Consider the following 25,507-nt stretch of genomic DNA (forward strand, 5'->3'; position numbering starts at 1 on the left):
TTATTAATCCGAATTAACTTCAACAAATATGTGCGACAAAATTGTATTTTAATATTAATACAAAATTAAAACTCGACATTAAAATATTTATTATTAATATCATTAGAGCGTTATCCAAATTAACAATAAATTGTTTTAATTTGTGAAATTTCATGAATAATTATAGTTAACAATAAAAATTATAACTTATAATTAAATTTGTCCATCATTTATCGTTCCGAGTGTAAAAGGGGCGTAACAATTGTCTCATAAATCTTGTTAAACATATTTCGACAAATTTTTAAAGAGTAATCGTAGGATAATATATGTAAAGTGTTACATTATCCTAGACAATTATAAATTTTTAAATTGTATTTTCCGATTATTTCTTTGCAGATAAATGTCTGATGTTGAAAGATGTAAGAATATGAATTTTTAAGTTTTTTTTTTTTTTCTTTTTAATCGGCACAAATAACGTCATATTAATGCGAGATTTAAGAATGATTTTTTTTAAATTATAAAAACCATAAATTTTAGAGAATATTGTTTGCTTTAATATTAAAAAGATATTAATAGTTTTGAATCATGCTCTGGCGTATTTAATTGCTGCAATTGATTAAAAATCGCTATAATTCGGTCTTTCCAATTTACCCAACATTTAGTCAATCCAGGCATCATTCATCATAGCAAAAATATCAGATGACATAATTTTGCTTTTCCAAAATCATAATAAATACATATTGTAATTCTACAATTTCCGCCAAGTCTCACAGACTCGTATAATTTTATGGATTAAATTATATTTTTAACACTATTGTTGTGAATTTGTGAAAGGATAAAAAAAAATGGGACAAAAAATTGATACTTATATAAAATTTCTTATATAATGTTCTTATAAAAAGAAATTTTTTCCACATCTCTTCAGAAGAGATCTCTTAGTCGCGAAATAGAAATGCATCGCGACATGGTGGCGATTTACACTTCTCGCTACCGATATAATGGATATAAAGGATCACATTTTCATTCACGTCGAATAAAGAGCGGCTATATATCTATGACGCCGCGATCGAACGGTTCGATCCATCGATCCCGGGTTAGGTCGTTCGGAGAACGTTGTCGTTGAGCGGTCAACGAACGAAAACGGCACGACGCGAACGCGTGGAGAAAGATTTACGCACGAGTTGCATCGCGCGTCGTCAATGACGACGACGATGGCTTCGAGAACACGTTTGTCGAATCGGACGCACAAGCGTAGAATGAAACGACGATATTTCATCACGCCGAGAGTCTTTTTCGCACGCTTCTTCACGCGCACGAGAACGAGTATCGCCTGACATTTGCGCCGGTTATAAGCGATTAATATCTCGGTAACCTTATCCAAGTGACAAAAACGTATAAATAATATTTTGCGTAATGGAGAAACGTCGTTGTAATAATGTCACGGTGTATATTCGTATCTGATTCCGCGATGTCATCGTATCCGATATCAAGTTATATCAACTATATATTTGTGCATTCGAGATTGTGCAAGAATGGATAATCGTATACATATTATTTAATATTTTTTTTATATAAAGTTTTTTCTAAACATGACTAATTGCAGACTAGAGGATATAACATTACTATCAAAAGAATTATTATATTTTTTATATAATGATCTTTTATTTAAAAATTATAGATAAACTTATTTTCAATTTTTTCATTATTAATTTATTATTTTTCTTATCTATAATATTTTATACAATATAAAACGCATAAAGTTATGGAATTTTCATCTGATTGCGCAACAAAACTATTAATTTTACATAATTAATAATACACGCTCGTGCATAACGTGGATTATTATCGAGCTAATTAGCAGCTTGTTGGGGTGTATAGTTAATCGGATTAAACGGATTCACAAATGCAGTATATTGGATTCTTTTGTAAATTCCGGTAGATTCGATACACGTGTTTGCAATCAATAAACACGCCCGAATTTTAAACGATGCTTGTACAAGCATCGTTTAAAATCCACTTCATACAATTGCAATTCTAGATATTCTAAAAAAATATTTGCAAGATTAGATTTACACGTGTACAATCAAATATATTCTAATCTTAAAGAGTAAAATACATAAAAAGTCAATCTATATACAAATGTGCAAAGTTCTCAAAATTAAAAGTTGCCAAAATTAAATTTTTTCATAATGCAAAGATCACCGCAATTTGACAAAAAAATTTTCATATTTTTCAATTACTATTAAGATATCATATTTCGACATTTTGTTAAAGAATAATTAATTTTTAATCTTGAATAAAAAAAATCATCATTTTACATATGTATTCCAATATTATTCTGTAAAGAGCCCATAATAATTTCATAATAATAGATCCATTTATAATTTCTTTATAAAATAATATTACGATCGTCTCGGACGTTAAATTATACATATATGTACATTATAATTAAAATTCGGTTACATTTAAAAAATTCTTCATATTTCGATATTTCTATATAAATATAAAGGATAAAAATGAAAAATTCCAATTTTTTAAATAAAGAATGTCACTACTTATATTGTAATGTTTCTATTCAATATCCTTAGAATTGTGTATGAAACAAAATTTAATGCGAGGCGAAGGAGGGGATTAAAATTCTATCTAATTGTAAATCGGATCGCGTGCTTTCGCGAGTGCTTTCTCGATTCATATCTTTCTTCGTCGTACACATCGTCATCGATTCATCGTACTATGTGGAAGCTAAAGAACCTTACTTCCGAAGTCAACGTCGTTTTCCACGTAACCGTGTATCTCCACAAGTATAGATCACAAGTGTACGCGTACACATATATACAAAAAAAAGAGAGAGAGAGAGAGAAATGATATAGAAACTTTCTCCTCGTAAAACGCATGATATCGCGGGTCACTTCTTTCGGGAAGCGATGGATCGCAAGTTCGTTCTCCTCGAATCTTCGACCTACATAGTAAATTCTCGCAACTGTCGCTGTAATCATGAACGATCGCTGGCGGTGAACTTGGTAATCAAGCCGACCCGCGGTCCCCCCGCGGATATTATTATCGTAAATATTGAATTTCAAGCATCATACTTTGCAAGGTATTAATAATTGATCATTTTTTTTACTGAATTTTTTTATTGACATTTGCTCGAGGAAGTCCTTTGAAATCTGAAGAAAGTGTTGGAGTGAAAAAAATGTAGTTTAAAAGACTTAACTCCATGGAGCAAGATCCTTTTTAATAAAAAGTATTGCCAGTAAACTTATAAAATTATAAATAAATTTTTCTTTCGAAGGTGTTTTGATTTAAGTTGATAAAAAGATGTAGGTCAAATTTATTCTTCGTCAGTGCGAAGACTAACTTCTTATTGTGTCGCAACTATAGTTGCAGCTACAGAATGTTTTCTTTCTCTTTTGTAAAATTTCCATTTTTATTCGTCATTGTGAAGGAAACTGCGTAAGCGAAAAAAAAATGCAAAAGATTTTATTCGACTATCCTCTCTCTTTATAGAGAGTAGAAGGTCAACGTACGTTATATTGTACACGCGACCAAAGTTTTCCAACACCAATACGGAATTAAAATTAAATGCCATCGGTCGAAACTTTCGCCAACTCGCCAGATTCGTCGCATGTAAATTTATGCGGTGCCACGTTCGTATCTACACACTTTAAGATCTTAAGAATTCAATACCATATATCTCACGATAAGATGTCCGAGAGTTTGTCTTTAAATTTGCCGCTCTTGTTTATGCGTATATCTGACAAGACTCGTTCCACGCTGCGGGTATGTGTGAACGAGCATGTGTTCGGATACGTGCGTGCGCGCGTGTACGCAAAGCTGCTCGATCGAGAAGTATATTATTAGACACAAAAGTGGCGATGAAGTGTGCAAAACAGCGGCAAATTTCGCACGAAACCGCGAAAATAGCAATGCGTACGAGGGCGAGAAAAGCCGTTGTTTGTCCTCTTCTCTCTTTTTTTCGGCTTCGTTGATTTTTCTCTCGCTTTTGTCACGCTTCATCGCGCACTTGACATACGAGCCCATTGACCAAAGCTTAATTCGATAGAAAACGATTATAAAATTTAAAATGTGCAAAAAGACGAATTTATAAAAATCTCTTATAATTTTATGATAAAAATTGTAGGCGTGTCACCTGCGTGAAGGTAGCACCCCATTTTTGAAATTTTAAAATTCTAAAGATTGTTTCAGATTGTTCCAAACTTGTTCTAAATTGTTCCAGAACATTAAATTTATATTATAAAAATTTTCGCGGAAAATGAAAAAAAAAAACAATTTTTTTACCTCGCACCTCATTTTTCGAAAATCGAACTTTTCAAGATTGTTCCAGGTTGTTCTAATTGTTTTAAACATTGTTCCAAAGTATTAGTTTGATTGGTCAAAAACTTTAAGAGATATTGAAAAAACAAAAATTTAAGAAAAAAAAAACATTTTTGGCCATTTTTTCATAAACAGAACAACTTACATAATTGTCGATTTAGAACATATTTATAACCGCGTAGAACAACTTAGAACAAAATTTTTAAGACCAGAATAACAATATAAGGCCCACTTTACTCTTCATCGGAAAATTTTATTTTTCGATTTTCTTGGGTAAAAATCTTGTTCCAGGCTTTCCGCGAAAATTTTTATAATATAAATTTGATGTTCTGGAACAATTTAGAACAAGTCTAGAACAACCTGGAACAACCTTTAAAATTTCAAAAATGGGATGCTAACTTCACGCAGATAGGCGTGTCAATAATACCTTAACTTACAGATTTCGATCGGTTAAAAAATTTTGTCGCATTAATTTTCCTAAAATATCTTTTTCACATTATTCCGATTTTTCGTACGATATAATTGTGTCGCGAATGAACCAATATTACTTCTTTTATTAAGATTACTTTTTTTATATATATATATATATGTTTTATCACGCACAATAATAAAATAATAATATCAATTGATTGTAAGCAAATAATGTTTAAATAACTTGCTTTTTCTTTATTTTTTCCATCTTAATAACAAAGGCAGAGTTTTGCATCGAAAAGTTACGATTCATCCAGGTGATTTATATCGCAATGGCAATTGACTTACGCATTAAATCTCGGCGCGAATTTCCGTATGCACTTTTATCGCGCACTATATAACAGCACGTGAAAAGTCGCGAAGGCGTGGCGATGTCGAATTTAGATTCTTGGCGCCTACTCAACGAGAGAAATAGACTCCCGCTGGGTAGGTTGGTAGATAGATAGCCCGTTTTTTTTTTTTTTTTTTCGAGAGAGAGAGAGAGAGAGAGAGAGAGAAAGGAAGAGATAAATGGACAGGTTTTCGGCGCGCAAACATGGAACGAAAGAAATCGAGCGGCAAGAAAAATATATTTAGCTACCCTATCCTTGCTCTCCTCTTCCCTTCCGTGTTGAATATGGTTTATCTACTACCGATACACTAATTGGAGACTTTGACTTTTGATCGATGGCGAAGTAGCGCGTTCGCTAGATTTGATTCTCGGTTCGCGTTCTACTATCGAGATCGTTAACCTTAAGATTGATTAGCTCAACGGTCGTTGCGTTATTTTCGAGGAAAACCCGTTGACTAATCCCTTCGTGCTCGGATATTAGATTAGATAGACAAATTCTACAATAACACAAAGTAATATCGTATTAAATGGATCTGATCTTTTCCCCGATTATATAAACGATTTATAAAATTTATTCGTATATACTACTCGTACATACGAAAGATTGGCGGATGTTAGTTGGATGAAAATTAATTTAGCATCTTTTTTATCTCTAATTACTTGACCTCGCGCATTTCGATTATGCTTCGAGCGACCAATATTTTAATTATTTATTTTAATCAGATGTTGATATATCTAACCGCCTTCCACGGTGACTGTATAACGTGTCAGTTTCCGGTTCTAGAGAAAAATGTCGATTCAATCGTTAAACCTACAGCTGTATGTCGCGATATGTTGGATAAATTAGTGAATTAATAATACCTTGTCTCTTCTACGCGCAGTGGATTGGAACACATGTTTGTGTGTTTGTATGCGTCTGTGAAATGAACTAGTCGCAACTTTCCTCTATCCATATACATATATACATACTTTCTTCGGTCACCTCGGAGGAACACGTCACATGATTCCGCATATGCAAAACGTCTATAGCCTTTTTCGCATCATATGCCATGTTTCTCATAGAGTCCTCTCCTTGTCGCGTCCAAGATATCGATAGGATTTTCGAATAGTTCGATGCAAGAGACATCGATCCTCCGTTTTGATCGCGCAAAACGCGATGTGTAGAACGTATAAATTCTTTCTTTAGCCAACTGAGAGGAAATAGTTTTATTATTTTGTTTTCCATATAACTGGATCATGCAGATCGCGTTCTCATACTATTTATAAATAAATAATATGAGAAAATGTTTTCTACATGAGAGAATTTCTATAAAGCTCCTTACGATGTTGATTCAATTTCCGCATTTAAAAATACATAATAATTTTAATAAATCACAAATTTATAAGTGAATAAAATCTATTTTAAGTATATTTATGTACTCTTAGATGAATAAAATTGATATTTCTTGAAATTTCCATCATATTAATTTGCATATTGAGTTGTATTAAAATTTACATCAAATATATACAGAAAATGCATTTAACTTTCATGTAATTTTCGAGCTTCCAGAATGAATTATTCGTATATCTTTCAATCTTTCAACACAATTCGATGTTAGTATTCATAAGTGTTGTCAGCCGCAAGGCTTTAACAGTTGCGACTAAATCTACGAGGGATCTAATCTGAACCCCTCTTCCCCCCGACGATCTATATTTATCGTTTTGTGTCATCTAAATGTGCCAAATCGCTTAGCACGTATATCGAGTTTTATTCAAATATCTTTTCGATTCGGACCGTGTGGTAAATTTTACACATCATACGTCATCTCACGCATTCGTCGTGACTCATTTATATCTCACAATTTTTTTCATGTTTTCCTTTTTTAATATATATCTCTATGATTGAGCGTCCAATTAAAATTCTGAAAAAGCGAAGATCGCTTGAATTTAAGTCTTATTTGGATCAATAACAATGATTACGAGTGATCAAATGAACTTTTACATTCAATTGGCTTTATTATATGTTATATTATATCAAAAATGCAAAAATTCATTCATTTTAACCGAAAAGTTTTTTCAGAATCGTTTATTTTTATTACTTTAATACTTTTCTTTTATTTTTTCCATGTATGCGGGTCCATTTCTGCAGTTATCTTTCTTTCTCCCTCTCTCCCTTCTCTCCTCTCCCACTCATTGTCTTCGGAAATTTTTTATTTATGAATTTAAATAATATAAAAGCTAGATGCTTATGGTAGTAAAAAAATTGTTGATTTATGGTTTATTTAGAACGCAATGCGGCGATCATGCGCATTTTTCGTCTGCGATACGAGACGCGAAGATCGTCAACGCGCCTTAATCTTCGGCGTGCCATTATAATCGCCTTTGGCGCTCTCGGGGAGTCCTCGCGTATAGAGGCGGCCAAGTTGAAGGCAAGTTCAACATCCCGCTAATGGTACCGGTTTCCCGCTGCGACAGGAAGAGCATTCGCGAAGTGGTTGCCGCTGAGAAAAAGAGATAAAGGTCGGTCGAGCTATCGATAATCTGGGGTGCCGATCAAGAGATCTATGTCACGTTTATTTTCATGGATCTTGGAAATCTTTACCCTTTTTTTTTTTAGATTGGATAATCATAGACGTTCCTTCAAAGCCATCTTTTCTAATAATGAAGAGACATTGATGCTTGATTATATCAATAATTTTTTTAACAGCAAATTTCCGACTCTGCATATATAATACTATTTTTTAAATAATTTAAAATTATGTATAATTCAATCTTTATATATAAAATATTGGATGGCTTAGAATATCATTATTTTTAAAATTCTTTACATGATAACAAAATTAAAGTATGCAGATATATTAATTGTTGATTATAATCTAATTTCATTCTTTGTTAATTTAGCATCTCCACCATAACAAATTAAAATAAACCATACCAAAATTAATCTGATTTCTTACTATCTGCTAATATTAAATTTGCTAATTGTATATAATAGAAAGACGGACACATACACACAGAAATTTGTGGCTATATTTCATATAGTGAAATTTGTCGATCGATTTTTGTCAATTCTTCCCGTTCGATTTTATTTCACAAGAGAAAATCGATATTGACTTTATTCGGGGAATGCCGCGATCGACTGTTGGCAAGGAATGCAGTTCGAAACGTGACATGACCGCGCGTGATTCCGTCGAGAGAATCGAGCCTTTTTCTCGCGTCGAATAGTGCGAAGATTAACTGGGTCAGTCGTACGATCCTTTCCATTTCCAACAACGATCACGACGCGCGTAGTACGTACAATCATAAATAACTGTACGAATGTCGCAGCCCCGCCTTCGTAATGCAGACAAGTTGCTCGACGAAACCCAATATTGCTGCTTCGATAGCGCGGCCGAGTTCGCTTATCTCGGTCGAAAAGGCGCTTTCGCATTGCAATTTTGCGCGTGTGATTTCAGCCGCAGAGAGATCGTATCTCAATCGCGCCATTGTTAACATATATTTATGCAAATGCGCATTTAAACTGTCGCGCAATAATCTCTTAAGCACCGTCGTTTTTTCTACCTTTGGATCAATCTTTTCGCTTTGATAAGGATAAAGCGTATTTTTATCCAATTATCTATTAAAATTATTCACGATAATTATAAATTATATATGAAATTATTGAATTACTTCAATTTATTTATAAATTGTGAGTCGTATATTATTAATCTAATAATTATTTTTATCGCGCGCGCATATTATTCGGTACCTGGCTATTCGCGTAGCCATGTTAAAATTATCGAGAGAGTATATAAGTTTTCATCGTGATGAATTCACGACTAATAAAGTAACATCGTCGATTAAGCGGCGAGAAAAAAGCGCTCGTCCAGCGCAGTCGAAAAGGTTTACGATAAAAGAGAAGAAAAGAAAACGCCGGATGACGTCATGATAGTCATCCGCGCCACTTAGGCGAAGTCAAGGGATCAATTTACGACATGAATGGTGAATTATACTTGCCTCTCCCGAACATTCCATCCTCTAGTCTCGAAACCCCTTTCCGCTTTCGTTCACCTATCGCTCGAATTGATGACAAACAAATCTATTACGGCTGTCGATAACAGATCACATAACAGAATCGAATTGTATAACACACGTTGAGTAACACGTTAAGTAATAAGAGCGGAATTTATATTTTCTTTTGCATTCATTCATGATAATCTCAGATACAGTTTTATCAATCGAGTTAAGGAAAAGAGATTGTATACATTAATATTTTATATAAAGAAGATATATGAGAATTCATTGTATGAAAATAGAAAAAAAAAAATATATATATATATATAATTTTTATCTATTTATGTATTTATGAAACATGTGTATGGAAATATTTTTAGTTAAACTAAAAAACATTAATTCATCATTAATGATGAATTAATGAAAATTGTGTTTTTGCAATTATTCAGTGTGTAAATCACTTATACAATTAATAAAATTAGTATGCAGAGACTGATATTTATAAAGAGAATAAAGACTCATTTTTCTATTTACTCAATGGCTATTTTATAGTGCGAGAAAAAAAGTGAAAACAAAAATGAAAATATATACGGTTTCGAGAAAAGAAGAAGCAAATCTCTCTCTCTCTCTCTCTCTCTTTTATCATCTTATATATATCTTTAATGCGTTTACATTGCATTTGCAATATATAAAAAGCGGAGGAGAGACGTTTAGCTTAGTTAGCCTTTTTACGATTTATATTTATTATGCGGTCATTAATCTTTCGTTCGATCGCATCTATATCGAGGAAGATGAAATTGTCTTCCCACGTGCACGATCTCTGCATTTTTTTCAACATCGCCCGTAAGAAAATCGTAAGAGTTGCGAATATTTTAAATTTTTCTCTTCACATGCATCGATTATTCGATTCGGTGACGCGAGAAATATGCGGAATGACACGTAAAAAATATCATCAACATTTATATGACAAATTTGTGGGAACAATTTATTGAAGGAATTTTTCTCGACGAGATTCTACAACCCTAGTAAAGATAAAATTTACGTTGCTATTGTGCGATTTCTATGTCGCAACGTTACGCTAGTCAATACTTTGCTTGATAAATGAAGACCCGTGACTTATCACGCGATCAATATTTTATTCTCGCCACCAATCGATTGTATGTAGGGGAAGCGTATAAATGGCGACGAGAATGAGATATTCTAATGTCTCGTGTTTCGCCGCTTCTCGACGCTATTTTATCATCAATCACGCATCCCAAGCATATGTGCGAAATCAGCGATTACGTATTAATCGTATCAATATTAAGAAGAGATAGAGAGGAGAAAAGGGGGAGACAAGTTGGAGCAATGCTATTATTTACCTAACTTTTAAATAATCAGCTAGCGTCAAAAAAATAAATACGATGCATTTGATTTGGCAGAACGCTGATATACATCATCCACTGCCGCGATCATTGTTGGAGGTTGTAAGGATATTTGCGCTTGTCAGAGGCACAAAATTAAATTTTCTTTCTTTAGTACTTGCACGCGAACGTTGCTCGCAGTTTCGTTCTTGAATCCAAATCTTGCGTATAACAGTTACTGTTGTACTTTTAGCATTATAAATTCCTGCAACTTTTAGAAAGAACTTAGAGATATATTTAAAAAAAGTTAATTTTCTTTTTCTTTTGTAATAGTCTTATTAGATAATCAAAACAGATGATAGCAAATATTATTACTGATGGATTGAACTCTGCTGCTCTTACAATCATCAAAAATAGCTTGTTTATGATATTATTTTATGTCAGATAAATTGATGATTCTCCTTTATTCTCTTTCTAGATCATCTCTTGGACGCGAAAAAAGTGGTAGAGAGCGACAAACACAGAGAAAATCTCGCCGATAAGACGAGTTGGTGGTTATAAATTATTTATCTTTTGGAAAACATGAATCCGTGTGTCGTGACGATAAAATAATCGCGGTGTTTACGTTTGCGAGTGTGAGAACTGGTGTTAAGTCGGGGAGAAATCCGGATGGTGCTTCGCAGTGGATACTAAATATTTCGGTGGATATACTACTACTTAAGAGTGTAGCATATGGCCCTGGACTATGGTACTACCATTTACAATATGCACCACACGAATCAACTAGGTACGTATCAAGGAACGTATGCTTAGCAATATTAAACAACTTTCTTTTTGAGTCTTCAGAAAGATCTTCTTTTTGCAAAAGAATATTTTTTTAAAATTTGTCTTTTTATAAAGCTTTTTTTAAAAAAAAAAGAACTTTAAACAATCCTTTTATTTCATTCTTTTGTGCGTTTATATTTTTATTTTCAATTTTTATAAATTGAAGAATAATTAAATATGTAATGTGTATGATATAAAATACTAAATTTAATATTATTTATTGAATAATTAAATACTTTAACTATAAAGTATGAAGCGGAAGAGACGGCATGAGCACACATATTTAAGTCCATATTTTAAGAGACAACGTATATAAATGTCACCCTATATATATATAGAGTTTTCGTCTAATCTTAGCAACCGGCTACCGGCCAGAAACACAAACAAAAAGTATACCTATGACCCTTTTCTTTTCTGCCTTGATCATTAGAATAAAAGAGAGATCTAGTTCCATAAAGTACTTCATCATCGTACTGATAAATCTTTAAATAAACGTGTTCTAATTTTAAAACATTGCGCGCGCGCGTGTGTGTGTATTCCACTTAAATCTAGAGGATACATCTAAATTTGAACTGAAAAGATTATCTTTATTTATAATAAAGGTATCATAGGACAAAAAATTGCTTTTTTTATCTGCAAAATTGTTTTTAAATTATGTAGAGAAAAAAAGAGATGCAGGAGCGATACGAATACTATAAAACCTTATTAATCATTAACAGATTTAGTAATTTTTAAAGCTAAAACGCGAAACTCGATTTTTATAAATATATTATTCTTATTTTTACGCGGTTTTATATATATATATATTTTTTTTTTTTTATAATAATATATATATGTATATAATTGATATAAAGGAAATTAAGGAGGTCACTAGATCAATGAAACTAGGGCTTTCTTTGATCTACGATATTATAGAAGAATTTCTTAACACCATAATTTACCAGCTATAACCCATCATAGTGCAATCGAACGACCTACCTTTTTTTCTGACCCGACTAAAGCGGCGGACATAATTTCCCTTGCGTGACAGGACTATCCCGAATCGTTTAATTATGCAGCCAATGTCGCGCATGTAATGGCAAAAAAAATTGTAATAGTTGTTGCAACGTGATGTTCCAAGAAAAGTCACTATATCTGGGTGACGGAAAGCAAACGACCGTATGATTACAAATTTTTAATAAAGCTCTTGTGAATTTTTATACAATAATTTTATTTATGAACCATCACATACATTTCAATCCTCGACAAAACTTTTCGCGTGCAAAACAAGTTAAAAAATTGTAATGAAGAGTTCTTTCTATATATTTTTTACAACTAAAGAGATGTGAAAATGATGAACATGACACGACGGTTGATGTGATTGCTCTTTTTGGCATTCTAGCTAATTTATATATCAGTGTCAGTACTCTCTCTTTTATGCCAGTTTTGTATTTATACGAGATGCATAACGAATCGTGCTGAGATTGACCTCACTCATCGATTTTTTTTATTCTTTAATAATATACTTGCTGTCAGAGGTCATTATTGTGTATGTTTTGTAACATTTATTTATTCGTGTTACACCATTTTGAACTATCATTCCATCGCGTATTCTATGAATTTGTCTTTATAATTTGTGCCTTATTATTTATTCGCAGTGCGCATCAAATTTATCGAAAATTATTTCTGCAAATTTTTCTCTTCTGAATTTAAAGTCACATTCTCTTAATAAAAATATCGACTTTTTTTTTTACTTGAATCGATTTTTCACAATTCTAATCTTAATATTCTTTAGCTATTCTTATTAGCTATTCGAACTAACACATAAGCAAGACTTTTATTTTAATTTAAAATTAAAGGGGAAAGATAGATGGAAGCTTTATAAATTTTTTGATAATTTATTAAATTTGTAATTCTTTATATTACGAAAAATGATAGAGAATATCGATATAATTTGCAAGTCTGTTAATTTATTTATCTATTTGCACACCGAGGCCACGGTTCTTCGCCAATCTTTTGCAAATAGCTACATTCTCGCCGTTCTTTCATCGATCTTTGCCGACACGGCTAATATACGTGTACGCGATCGCGAAGATAATCGGATCGAGGATGGCGAGAAATCGTGCGTGAAAATTAGATGGCAAACGGGCGCGAATGGTCGCGTCCCTTGCACGATGTGCGCGCCGAAGTTGACGACGGGATCGTTGCCAGAGAATCGTCGTTTCTCTAGCCAGAATTACCAGTAGGTTAGATCATCGTAGTACAGAACGCATAGAATTCGCGAGACTTCAATCCTTCCCAATAACAAATAGCTAGAATAGACATCGTCCGCCAGAGCGAACATTGTTTAAATTATTATATTACTTAACATCTTAATTAAATATTTTGAATATTATTCATAATAACAGTTGCTGAATTTTTTTTTAATTTTACGATTTTAAAAAAGAGATTATATTTGAAACAATTTGCATCGCGAATATCGTTGCGGAAATTTTTTTATAATTCTTCACATTTTTTATATTATAAAATTAGACGAATAATATAAATGGCCAATTGGTTAAAGTAATATATTGATACTTTTTTGCTTCTTATAATAATTAATGACAAGCTTATCGACATTCCTCCCCCCCCCCCTTAAAAAAAAAAAAAAAAAATCTTAACTCTCCGCAAACTGTGGGATGAGGATTATCGAACACCATGTCGGGATGGGTATGAAATTTATTGTAATCAGTCGTTAGGCGGGGTTTAAGTGCGTACATCCGGAGAGAGGACATTTTGTAGGAGGTTGCTCGTGCGGTGCAATTACTTTAATTAATGTGGGCCCTAATTGTCTTTACCAGTAGTCGAGGCGTTGCGCATGACCGGCGTGATGCGAGAAGACTCGAGTTGCGTTAAATAAAATGTACGGACATAAATAACATCGACATAGCAATACGTGGCGAGGGATGCACTTTAATGGCGCCGATGTTTCGAATCTTTCGTTTCCACGAAATTGGAAAATTATCTTCGGGATAATTACTTACAATAAGATATTTATAATTCAGTACCCATCAGTTCAATACGCGATTAAATGTTACGAATATATTCACAAATATTTGTAAATCAATCGTATTTTCTTATTTTCCCGGATTGAAATTCGAATTTCATTTTGAGATTTCTTTTGGTCGATTTACAATTTGATTTTTTATATTAATATGTATCTGTGAAAATGTGTTTTTACAAATACAAGAAAGATATATTACATTATACAAAATGACATTAAAATATATTAATATAGGGGATTGCACTGGAGCTCGTGGAAAGTGAGCTAGTGGAATTAATATCTTCGAAGTATCGGCGAAATTCATTGCAGCCATTAGCGGTTTAGCGAAAGCGAGACCTTACGCAGCATTGCGGGGAAGTCTCGCTGGCAAAATTGTGGCTCGTCCGCCGATGCGTTCCGGCATAAGCGTGCCAATTTTCACGGGGACGTGAGATCGAGGTACGCGAGTCGCGTGACTTGCGGGCGTGCAAACGAAGTCGTGCAATTTGTCGCGCACGTGCGAACTGTACGCCACTCGTACACTTTGCACAATCGATCGCGTTCTTATTCCAAGATTCTCCCTTCAGTCACCCCATTCTGTCATCTTACATGTTTTACAGAATTTTTTGAACGAAAGATAGACTTAAAAAAAAAAATGGATTTTTTAATAATTCTGCTGATATCTTTTTGTGTGTATTATTTGTCATTTTACGTATATTTTTACGTTATATCTTCGAGATAAAAACATTATATGTTACTCAAATTCAATTTAATGTAATTGTCACGTGAAGGGATATGAATTGGGGATAGATCAAGAAATAAAATACGGAAATCAAATAAAAATCCTTTGGCAAATCCTTGAACAAGTAAGCGTAGAGAGGAAAATTTTATACGCACAGGCCTCAATATTGGATATTATTTATAAAATTTTATTGTTGACGAAATTTTATTATCGAACGTTCGTTCTTTTTTTTCTTCCATAATATTTGACGTTGAACGAGGATCGTGAATATCGAGCGTGTGTCGCGTGGTAAGCGACACGAGCTGCGAAATGTCGCATCTATTCTTCCCTCGCGTGAGGTGGCAGATGTTAAAACGCGGCCGTTGGTGACTCGCATTGACTCGCCGCGACGGCCAGGCGTTAGGTTTTTAAAAAATGTATGTCGCTCGCTTCACTATCGGCAACCGCGTTATATTCGCAACGTATGTTTGCGGAGATGGCGCCGCATCGCGAACAAAGTTCTGGCACAAAGGGAGCCGGGCCGGCAGACCGTTCGTCGTCCTGCAAAATGCACTGGAATTGCACGCCGCGATACGAGGACGAACGACGCAGCGTCGACTCTATGGATACGTACGTGCCGCCTTTGAATGCATCCGCGGTGTGCTTGAACAGAGAGAGCACGTAGCCGCGCCGTTCGATGCAGCCACTGACGTGGGATGCTTCCGATGACTATATAATGGCGATTTCATAAAATTAATTCTACCGAGTCCGCGCGCGCGCGCGCGCGCGCGCAAGATCTCGTGACACAACGGCATAGGGCGCGAGTCGTACTCTCGCGAAAACGAAGACGGGAGAGAGTCGCGTTTCATACACGTGTAATATTTATCGAAAAGCGTGATAATAATATCTTGGAAGTTAAATTTTTTATAACATTATTTTTGCCGCTATTCTGCGTTATCGATTTGTCGTCTCTTATTCATTATTGTATCTTGCGAAACTTTTATTTCTAAATACATTCGTGTGGCGTGACTTATTCGGTAGTTATCTGTAACAATATTTTATACAAACACATACGCGTAAAATCTCTCTCTCTCTCTCTTTTTTTATTTTATCTTATTTTTCGCACATCTTGATAATAAAATTAAGTCTAATATCGGGATTATTATATTGACATTTTATGCGAGGATAATATCTCGTGACATTTGCGACAAGCTCTTGTAAACGCTGAATTACGAGGTAGCTTTTTGCAAAAGTAATGTCACAATTGAATATAATCGTGCAAAAATAGATTCGAGCAAGGAAGACGCCGATCGCGTAATTTCATGTGGAATAACTGATTACGTGAACTGTCTATAATTACGATCGAGCGATAAATGACCGCTTCAAAAGCACGTCGCGTAACGCTCTTACGTAATACGTGTTTTGACAATTGACAGCTTCATAAATATGGCATCTGCCATCAATTCTAATTACCGTGTCGTATTACTTCTGGGAAAGATAATTCTATTAATTAGGATAATTATTTAGCTAGCGCATATTTATAGAAAGTATGTAAGAAAATAACGAGAACATTTTTAACGAATTTTATGAAAAATTCTTTAAATTTATCTTATGTAATTTTATCTTATCTTATTATCTGATGTAAAAATCTTAATTAATAATATTATATATATATATATATATATATATATATATATATATATATATATATCACAGATTATATATATCATCTATAAACTTTTTCTCTCTGTTATCAAAAAATTTTTGATTTTGTTATTTATTTCTTTATATATTAAATTACGAAAAACCTGTGACGCTTTCTTCCAGTTGTTTATAATTACAAAACTGCGATTGACATGTATAATTGAAATTTATCAGATATGTTAATTTCAAGAAAAAAAAAAGAGAGAGAGAGAGAGTGAGGCGCGATTAATATTTCCATAAAAATTAATATCTTGTTGAGGAATCTTTGCATAAGATTTTTCGATAACCTCGCTTGATGCGCTTGATCGCGATTTATATTTTATGTAACTTTGTTCCCTCTCTGTGCGTCGATCGTGCACTTTCCTAGAATATCTGCGAATCGCACGGAGTTTCCTGAATAATTTAACTCCTAGCAGCCAGGTATTTCTGGCTTCGGTTCTCCATGTGCATAAGTCGCGCACGGAAGGCACGTACATATGTGTATGCGATATTTGAACGGTTCCACGGTATTCTTGTTGTATCGGCGAATTTTTCGTCATTAAGTTGATTTTTGCAGATTATAATTTTCCCGTCACGGATCATCATTCTCCGTCGAATGGATATCGAGCGCATAAAATATTGGTAAATCTTGTTTATATAATATTGACATATCTTTCTCATGGATCTTAAATCTGAATTATGTGAATGAAAATTTGTAAAAGAAAATTATAATTCGACCGTTATAACGAAGATTCTTATCGAGAGTATTAGCTAAGGGGATAAATGTGACGATTATATGTTTCATTAATTTTTTAGATCATGAAAATTTTTTTATACGGATGAATATATTATTTTAACTGTACTGTTATTAATGAAACTATCGTTTAATATTTAAATATCATGTAAGTAGCGTACGCATTTTTGATCGACGATTAACTCATCAATTAGATTATATTTAATCTTTTGATATATCTATTTCTCGTCTCGACGTATGTGCATGTGCAATGTCGCTCTACGTTTTACGAAGAACGTCGTAATATTATCAATCATACTAGACGAAGATTCTGGGAAAGTATATTTCACTGTCGCCATACTATCCTCTCTCTTTCTTTCCCCTATGCGAATCGGTTACCTTTCTGTTAGATGTTTACAAATGCCGTATGTGGAAACTAATGATCGTAATCAAAACGATCAAGTGCCAGTGATTAGATACGGTTTTACGCAATAGTCCGCCATATAATAGACGCCATATCGAGTAATAAGCCTTGATTACGCTATTTCCTTCGTCGTGCTGGATGCGCGATCTTGATGGGAATCGTTATACATATACGGAGAGAGAGAGAGAGAGAGAGAGAGAGAGAGAGAGAGAAAAAGAGATAATACGAGACACGACATCGCAGTTTTCCGCGGATGTGAAGAAATTGACAGATTGAACGGGATACATGGGAAGTAGTTGGTCATCGGTAGCTTTAGTATCTTAAATTTAGTAGCTTAAATAAGCACCGAAGGAACCACGTTGTAATTCATAGGGAATTTGATAAATGCACATTAAGCATCCTCTTACAATTTCTCGCATTTCGATTGCAAATGCGCTATATATATATAATGCGAATAAAAATGTTAGAGAATAATGGATATATAGAATTAAAAATATATACAGGATATGTCCGAGATATATGAGCCAGATAGAATATTTTACAAGCTTGAGATATTAATGGGAATTATTGAATATGAATTTTAAAAGAAGATAATTTTTTATTTATTGTTAGTAAAACAACTTAAACAATTTAAAACAATTTCAGTTATACACGACGAAAGAGTTATGTGCAAATTGTCAAGGTCAATTTTATTTTTGCAAATTATTGTATTTTACTATGCGTATCATATTTTTATACATATTTTGACATTGCAATTATCGATGTAATACTTGAATTGTATTCGATATATCATATATTATATATATTTTTTATACATATTTTGATACTGCAATTGTCAATGTAATAGTTTACTTGTATTTGATATATTAATGTGCTTTTATTAGTCACAATAAGATTTCTTATTACAAATAAGTTATGTAAATATAAAAAATATTGTATTTCTCAATTGATCAAGTTTCCAAGTAACGAGATGACGTAAATTAGAAACACGCGTCAATTATGCAACCTGTCTCTTAATCAGTTGCATAATTTTTATAATAAAATTCTTTGTCTTATTTTAATCGATGTAAAAAACCAATTTTCAGAAATAACTACTTCTCTTCATCAGAGCTACGATATGAAATTGAATATTATCTCACGAGTATCGTTGATTTACGCACGATATAATTGACAAGGTTTATATAAATTTTAGCAAATAATACTCGTAATAATTCTGAGACAAACTACTTCCGTTATACTTGAATCATATTTCAATCTCTTATAAACCAAAATCGGCGTTAACGATCTTTCTCTCGTTATATACTTGGACAAAAAGCATCGAGAGATTGCCCCATACTTTTACCGGTGCATCTTTCCCGGAGAAGAACGGAAACGCACGTAAGAGAGACTATACGGTGGCGCGATGCAGACGAAAGTAAAGAGAGAGAGGACTAACAGGGCGGCGAAGGGGGGCCCTCTTCCTCGGGATTAACCTTGGACTTGACTCGAAGGAATGCGCCGTACAGTGACCTCTCCGCTCGTATACTCGTTCGCTCCCTCGCTCGTTCACTAACTTACTCGCTCGCTAACTCACAGGCGCTCATCTCCGCTCACCTTCCTCTTCCCTCCGTCGCCCCCATTTCGCTCCACCGTAGACGCTGCAGCCAGCCTACTGGCCGGTGCATTCTTTCGCAGCCAGTTCGGATCCTTCCGAGAGATTTTCGGTGCCGTGGTTCGAAAAATCCGGAACGGAAGTCTGAGAGGCGCGATCGGTCTCCTTCAGAGATTGATACAGATTTTTCTTCGATAAATCTAGATGATCTAGAGTGATAGTAAATTTCTTAGCTAAAAACTAGATGTAAACTTGTCAAGCTCTCGAAAATTTATCTCCCGTATAATACAATTATGAATTATAATTTATTAAACAATTTATTAAGATTGCAAGTAAAGATTACGCTACTCGACTAAAAATTGTTGACATCCTTTTTTAATATGCATGAAAATAAGAGAAAATATTTTACAAGCTTGAAATATATCGAATATTAATTAAATATTAAAAATATTTATTACTTGAGATTATTGAATAAGCCGCTGTTTAATATTTACACTAATTTTTATGGAAATAAGATCAATTAGTTTTTCAGATCAATCGCCAATTTTTAAAAAAGCTAGACTAGAACGTAAAAATTGTATCCTTCAAAAATACAGATCGCATCTACATATCATAGAGAATAATTTTCCATCTATTATTAAATTTTCTTATTTAAATACAAAATATAATAGTGATGAGAATATTATATATATATAGTAAATATTTAAATTAAAAATAAAAGTTATTAAAGTCTCTTATAGTTATCTTGTAAATTATATGTACATATATTTCGACCATAGTGTACGCTATCAATGTGTTTTTTTTTTTTTTTATTTTTATTTGAAGATAGTTTGAAAAGAAGAAGGATATAAGTATAATCGTAAAAGTCTCTTTTTACTCGACCGTAAATCTTCATTAACCGCGGATTTGCGCAATGATAAGCAGAATGATCGCTTTCTGTGATCTCTGATGGGACACCAATCAGATTTTACGAGCTTCGATGCTTTTTTTATAAAACTGGGCAAAGAGTTGATAAAATTCTTGATAAATTATCGTTTTGCCCGATTTTACTGGCTTTCGATTTTTCTTCTGGATTGTGATAATGCCATTGGAGTTCAAATAGGCGCTTTTAAAAGAATAGTCTTATAAATTTTTAGAATCTGATCTCACTTTATCGTAAATGACAAAGGAACCCGGACACAATTGGCTTTCGCGCGATCTGCTGGTTTCTCTCGCATTCAAAATCGCCGGTATCTCTCGAGATTGACGAGCGGCATACGCGCATGTATGCAATGATCATTGTCGATATTTATTGGCTCTCTGCCTCGATAGAGCCATCGTTCTATAAATACATCGCAACAAAGGATACGTACGATGGCGCTTACAGTGCATTCGTCATAATTTATAAAATTATGTTTGTCGTAAATTTTTAATTAGATAATTTATGTAAATGTCATACATGTCATCATCAAAAATATATACTTTTTTTTCTATTATGAAATTTTAAGTCAGGTCGAATTTTAATCTTGTCCAATTTAGTTTAAAAAAAAAATTGATATATTAATTTAATTCTGAGGATGTGTCACATAATTAAAATATTTTATGAAAATGTCGAGAGAGAGAGAGAGAGAGAACGTTTTAAAAATATTTTAATTTTTTAACATATCATTTCTTTGACACTGAATTTAAAGTTCTTTGAAGTATACTTTATTTATTATAAAGAATTGGAAGCATATAGCAAAAAATTTTTTCCAAATTTTATAGAATCAATATTTAAAACATTAATTTATGGATTGTATCTAGACGACATAAGAGTATATCTAAATTTTAATACACATTTATTGTTTCTTAAAATATGGAACTTTCGAAACATTATAGTGTTCCTCGAATTATTTCGCTATGTAATGACGAATTATGCGGCCTATTCAGGTATAATAAGCCATAATCGATAAAATGGTGATTAATCTTCAATAATAATAGATCAGAGGCGTGCTCGATGCTAAGGTCATCGCGATGACTGTGCCGGCACTCGTCGACTATTATGACCTTCGGCTAAAAATAGACTGGGTGACTTTGTGATTATGGTATATAGATTTATTCGAATGAACAAAAGAAGCTGTACAACGATGTTCGATAAATCAATAGAATAATATCAGATAATCAACAAGAATGTTTTTCAAATTTACTCGCATCTTATATTGATCGAATTTTTGTTTTTAATATTTGTCATTATATAAATGCATATATACATATATATATATATATATATATCACAGATAAAAAGTCAATTGAATAATTCATTTTTTGAACAAATTCCAAACATTTGATTCAACAATACACTGTCATTCGACGCGTAGATTGTCGCAATTTTCTGATATCTAAAACGGAATCAATAGATTTCACATTAGTCTAATAATTCCTTTGATATAGGTCTTTCTTTAATTAAAATATCATAATTGGAAATGAAAAGTATGTTTGGTATGACACGCCAATTAAGTTTTTAAAATCCAATTAAATATAATAAATTCTTTTTTCCTTATTTTTTTTTTTCAAAAATAGATTAAACAAATAGATTAAATTAATCTCTTTGGGATTTTTCTGAATATATTTAAAAGAATATAAATATATTTTAATTTTATAAAAATTATATATTATATATATGTATAAATGTATAAAAAATATAAAATTATTTTAAATTTCAAATATGTGATATTGAATATTAAATATCATATATACATATATTGATATATTGAATATCAAAAATCTTTTCTCTTTTATATAGAAAATATTAAAAAATCGGCTTCAACGAAAATTATCAAATTAAAATGTGTAAAATTAATGTTTCTAGAATATTCTATATATAGATACTATTTAGATATAAAATTTATATTTAGATAGTCTAGTCAACACACATAAAGCGCGAATCAAGATAGTATAATATATTTCCGAAGCAAACAACAGGTCTTGTCTTGACGTTATACGAACAGAGCGATTATTGGAATTCGAGCGTTTGATGAGTCAGAAATTTTTTTTTATAATCGATAACAAGATACGCACGATAAGGGACGATAATCATTGCATCTTAAGTCGCGATTCACTGTTTATTGGCTCGCTCGTCGCAGCTTGAAATCTAAGAATGACGCGATATCATTTCGGGTTTGTGGTAAGCAGGACGTTTTAGATGAAGTGCACGAAAAGGAGATGATAATGTGCTTTATCTAATCACAAGGCAGTTCGACTTGCGCCCAAGATTAGCATAGAACCGGCGCACGTGCATCTCATGATGATATTTTTTTTCGCATTAGAGAGTGTTTAATAAATAAGCCTTGTGACACAATTCAATTATTAATAAAACACAAATTAGGAGAATTTTATCTTTTTAGGCATTATATAAAGAATAATTGCATAATACGAAGAAGAGGATAAGTATGTTTAATATAAATAAACTTATTGTCAGTTTATGCATTTTCTACAAATTTGTAGATTATAGTAGTAGTGTAAAATGTAATTATCAATTTTGAGATAAGATTTTGTTTAATTTTTCTTTTTCTTTAGTTTCTCTGATATTGATTTCTATAGATATAAAATAGTCTGACGAAAAATTTAAGTCTTTAAAGGAAATTTTGAATCCACTGAAACCATATATTAAAAATTAATAATTCTTTTAATTTCTATTTCTATTCATTTCAGATTTTTTATTTAAAATATAGATAGTTTTATAAAATTATACGCAAAAAGATCAAAATATCATGCTTAATATAGTCAATTTTTCTTCATTCTTATGAGATACAAATACTTGTGTATCGTTTTTCATTTTTGCAAATGAAATAAAAAAGATTCATTATCCGCGCGTAAATAATCGAATGGAAACTGCGTACAGTCACAAAAATCTACGATCCAAGATAAGCTGACCGGTTGTAATTGAAGTATGCGACGCCATCGCGATCATCAATCGTGATATAATAGTTCACGATAGTTTGCTCGGGGCATCTCTTACCGTAATTGTAATAGGCTGACGTCAATCGGCGGTCTGCCATTATCTATGCACATCGGCGGCTCCTCATGCAAATTACAATGTTTATTTGCGAATTGGCGAATATGCGATTGCGCTTGATAATTAAACGAGCTAATATTAATTGTTTTTTCTATATGTATGTCAATTTTGTAAAATGCTTGTAATTTGTTTCAGAAGACGTGGGCTACAGAAGTGTTGAGATCACGTCCGCCTTCACGCATCTGCCTCAAAAGGGTAAGCATTTTTTGCTGTTCATATCTCTAAAGTTTTCGTTGATCCATGCAATTTTTCTTAACGAGTTATGTATATAAAATTAAATATCCTGCAATTTCTATAACTTTAAATCAATTAATATAGTATTTTCAAATTATCGGAATCTTTAAATTTAATAAAAATTGTGATATTGAGAGAAATATATATATATATATTTATTTATTTATTTTATATGGAGAGTGGAAAAGTTGAAAATGTATATAATTTTGTAACTTCTCAAAGAAACATACATACATAGATTGCAGTATCAGCGCTTGATCTATTCCTAATTTATTACAATTGATTTCTTATTAATTCATATTTTAAGATTCGGTTTAAAAAATGGAAAGGTTGTCATGAATTTACGTTATAGAATATGTACTATATTTATGATATTAAACGCGATATATTTAGACATACGATTTAAAAATGTCGACCACTAATATTTGACAATATGCTGTTCAAGCAACGGTGAATCATATGTTTTGAAAATGTTACGTTAAAATTCCAAAAAATTATTTACAAGAATTTAGATCGTTTCTAAATATATTCTGTTCCGAATCCATAACTATTCCGAAAGGCAGCAGCCGCGATGAGAAAAGGATAAAGAAATGGCGAAAATAGATTTTAGGAACACAAATGTTATTTCCAAGTTGTAATAACTGGAATAACTGGTATAACCGGTATAACCATAATCGACATGGGAGGCGCATGCGAAGGGAGGAAGGGGAATATTACCGCCAAACTGTTTGCGCATTTATAATATAAATTTCGAGTTTGCTGAGCTAACTTTCAATTTTGCCATTCGATTAGCATCGCTATTTTGATAAACACGATATATATATATATATGGTATATATAATCGATCTTTCTACTTTTCTATTATAAAACTTGTGTGTAATAAAACATTAACATTAATAGAAATCTTTTTCTTTTACGCATACACAAATAAGTTAGAGTAAAAAAAAATATGTAGTAATAAATAAAATATATAATAAATAATAAATGATGTGTATAAAAGTGATAAAGTGATATCTATTTATATATATTCTAAAAAAAAGAGTCCCGTGTATAAAATATTATTATTTATTATAAACTATTTGCTGAACAAAAATTGCTTAAGGATATTTATTCTCGTAAAATTTTCATATTGACAATATTGTATTGTTCTGAATTAATTAATTAAATACTTTTGACATTCGTGCAACGCGTTTCACGTTATATTGGTCTGCAGAATGATTTAATAAATGCGTCAGATATATATATATATAAAGAATTAACTAATGCTTAATATAAGTACATTACTCACACATGTAATGTTATATTACATGTAATGTTCAGATAAAAAATTGCAGATAAAGAATTTTATCCAGAGCGCGATATTAAATATGCGATGCATGATTAGCATAATTACACGAGTATATATTCGCGAAGAAACATATATATCTTATTACGTAATTAAAAAAGGAAAACATCCAAGAAAAAGATGTAATGCGATGAGCGATTAAGATTTAACGTAATAATTTTATTTTGTAGCACGCGTGGAAACAGGCGTAACACATACACACACGCACGCATGTATCGTTGTTTACGCGTTATTATCGATGTATCTAAATTTGCCAAAGTCTATTAAGATGCTGTTCATTTGTATTTCGCATATATCATGATTAATTTTTAATATTTATCTCTTAACATCCTCATAAATACGATAACCCTGAGCATTGTAAAATAGATCCATTTCGTCGTTTTCCCTGTCGCTCTCGACAACAAGGCGAAAATAAGGTAAAAATATTTTTTGCTCTTTCTTCATCGCTAACTTGCGTTTGATCTTCGACATGAAAAAAACATACAC

The 25,507-nt window shown here is 32.4% G+C and overlaps 1 protein-coding gene across 12 annotated transcripts in view; it reads left to right on the top strand.

Moving 5' to 3' along the window:
* The window catches only part of Hdac4 (histone deacetylase 4), a 96,271-nt gene that overhangs the window by 43,427 nt on the left and 27,337 nt on the right, over nucleotides 1–25,507 (top strand). For 7 of the 12 annotated variants that reach the window (XM_070299088.1, XM_070299091.1, XM_070299026.1 and 4 more), the window contains 2 exons: nucleotides 10,910–11,218; nucleotides 23,578–23,637. In XM_070299088.1, coding sequence (XP_070155189.1) covers nucleotides 11,164–11,218; nucleotides 23,578–23,637 — 115 coding nt within the window. In that variant the 5' untranslated portion in view covers nucleotides 10,910–11,163. Of the gene's footprint in view, nucleotides 1–7,381; nucleotides 7,616–10,909; nucleotides 11,219–23,577; nucleotides 23,638–25,507 lie in introns of all 12 variants that reach the window. The other 5 variants (XM_070299071.1, XM_070299079.1, XM_070299051.1 and 2 more) reach the window with 4 other exon arrangements.

The sequence above is a fragment of the Polyergus mexicanus genome, unplaced genomic scaffold (genome assembly GCF_030449975.1).
Source record: "Polyergus mexicanus isolate NDT 795.1 unplaced genomic scaffold, iyPolMexi1.0 SCAF_1, whole genome shotgun sequence".
Classification (NCBI taxonomy): domain Eukaryota; kingdom Metazoa; phylum Arthropoda; class Insecta; order Hymenoptera; family Formicidae; genus Polyergus; species Polyergus mexicanus.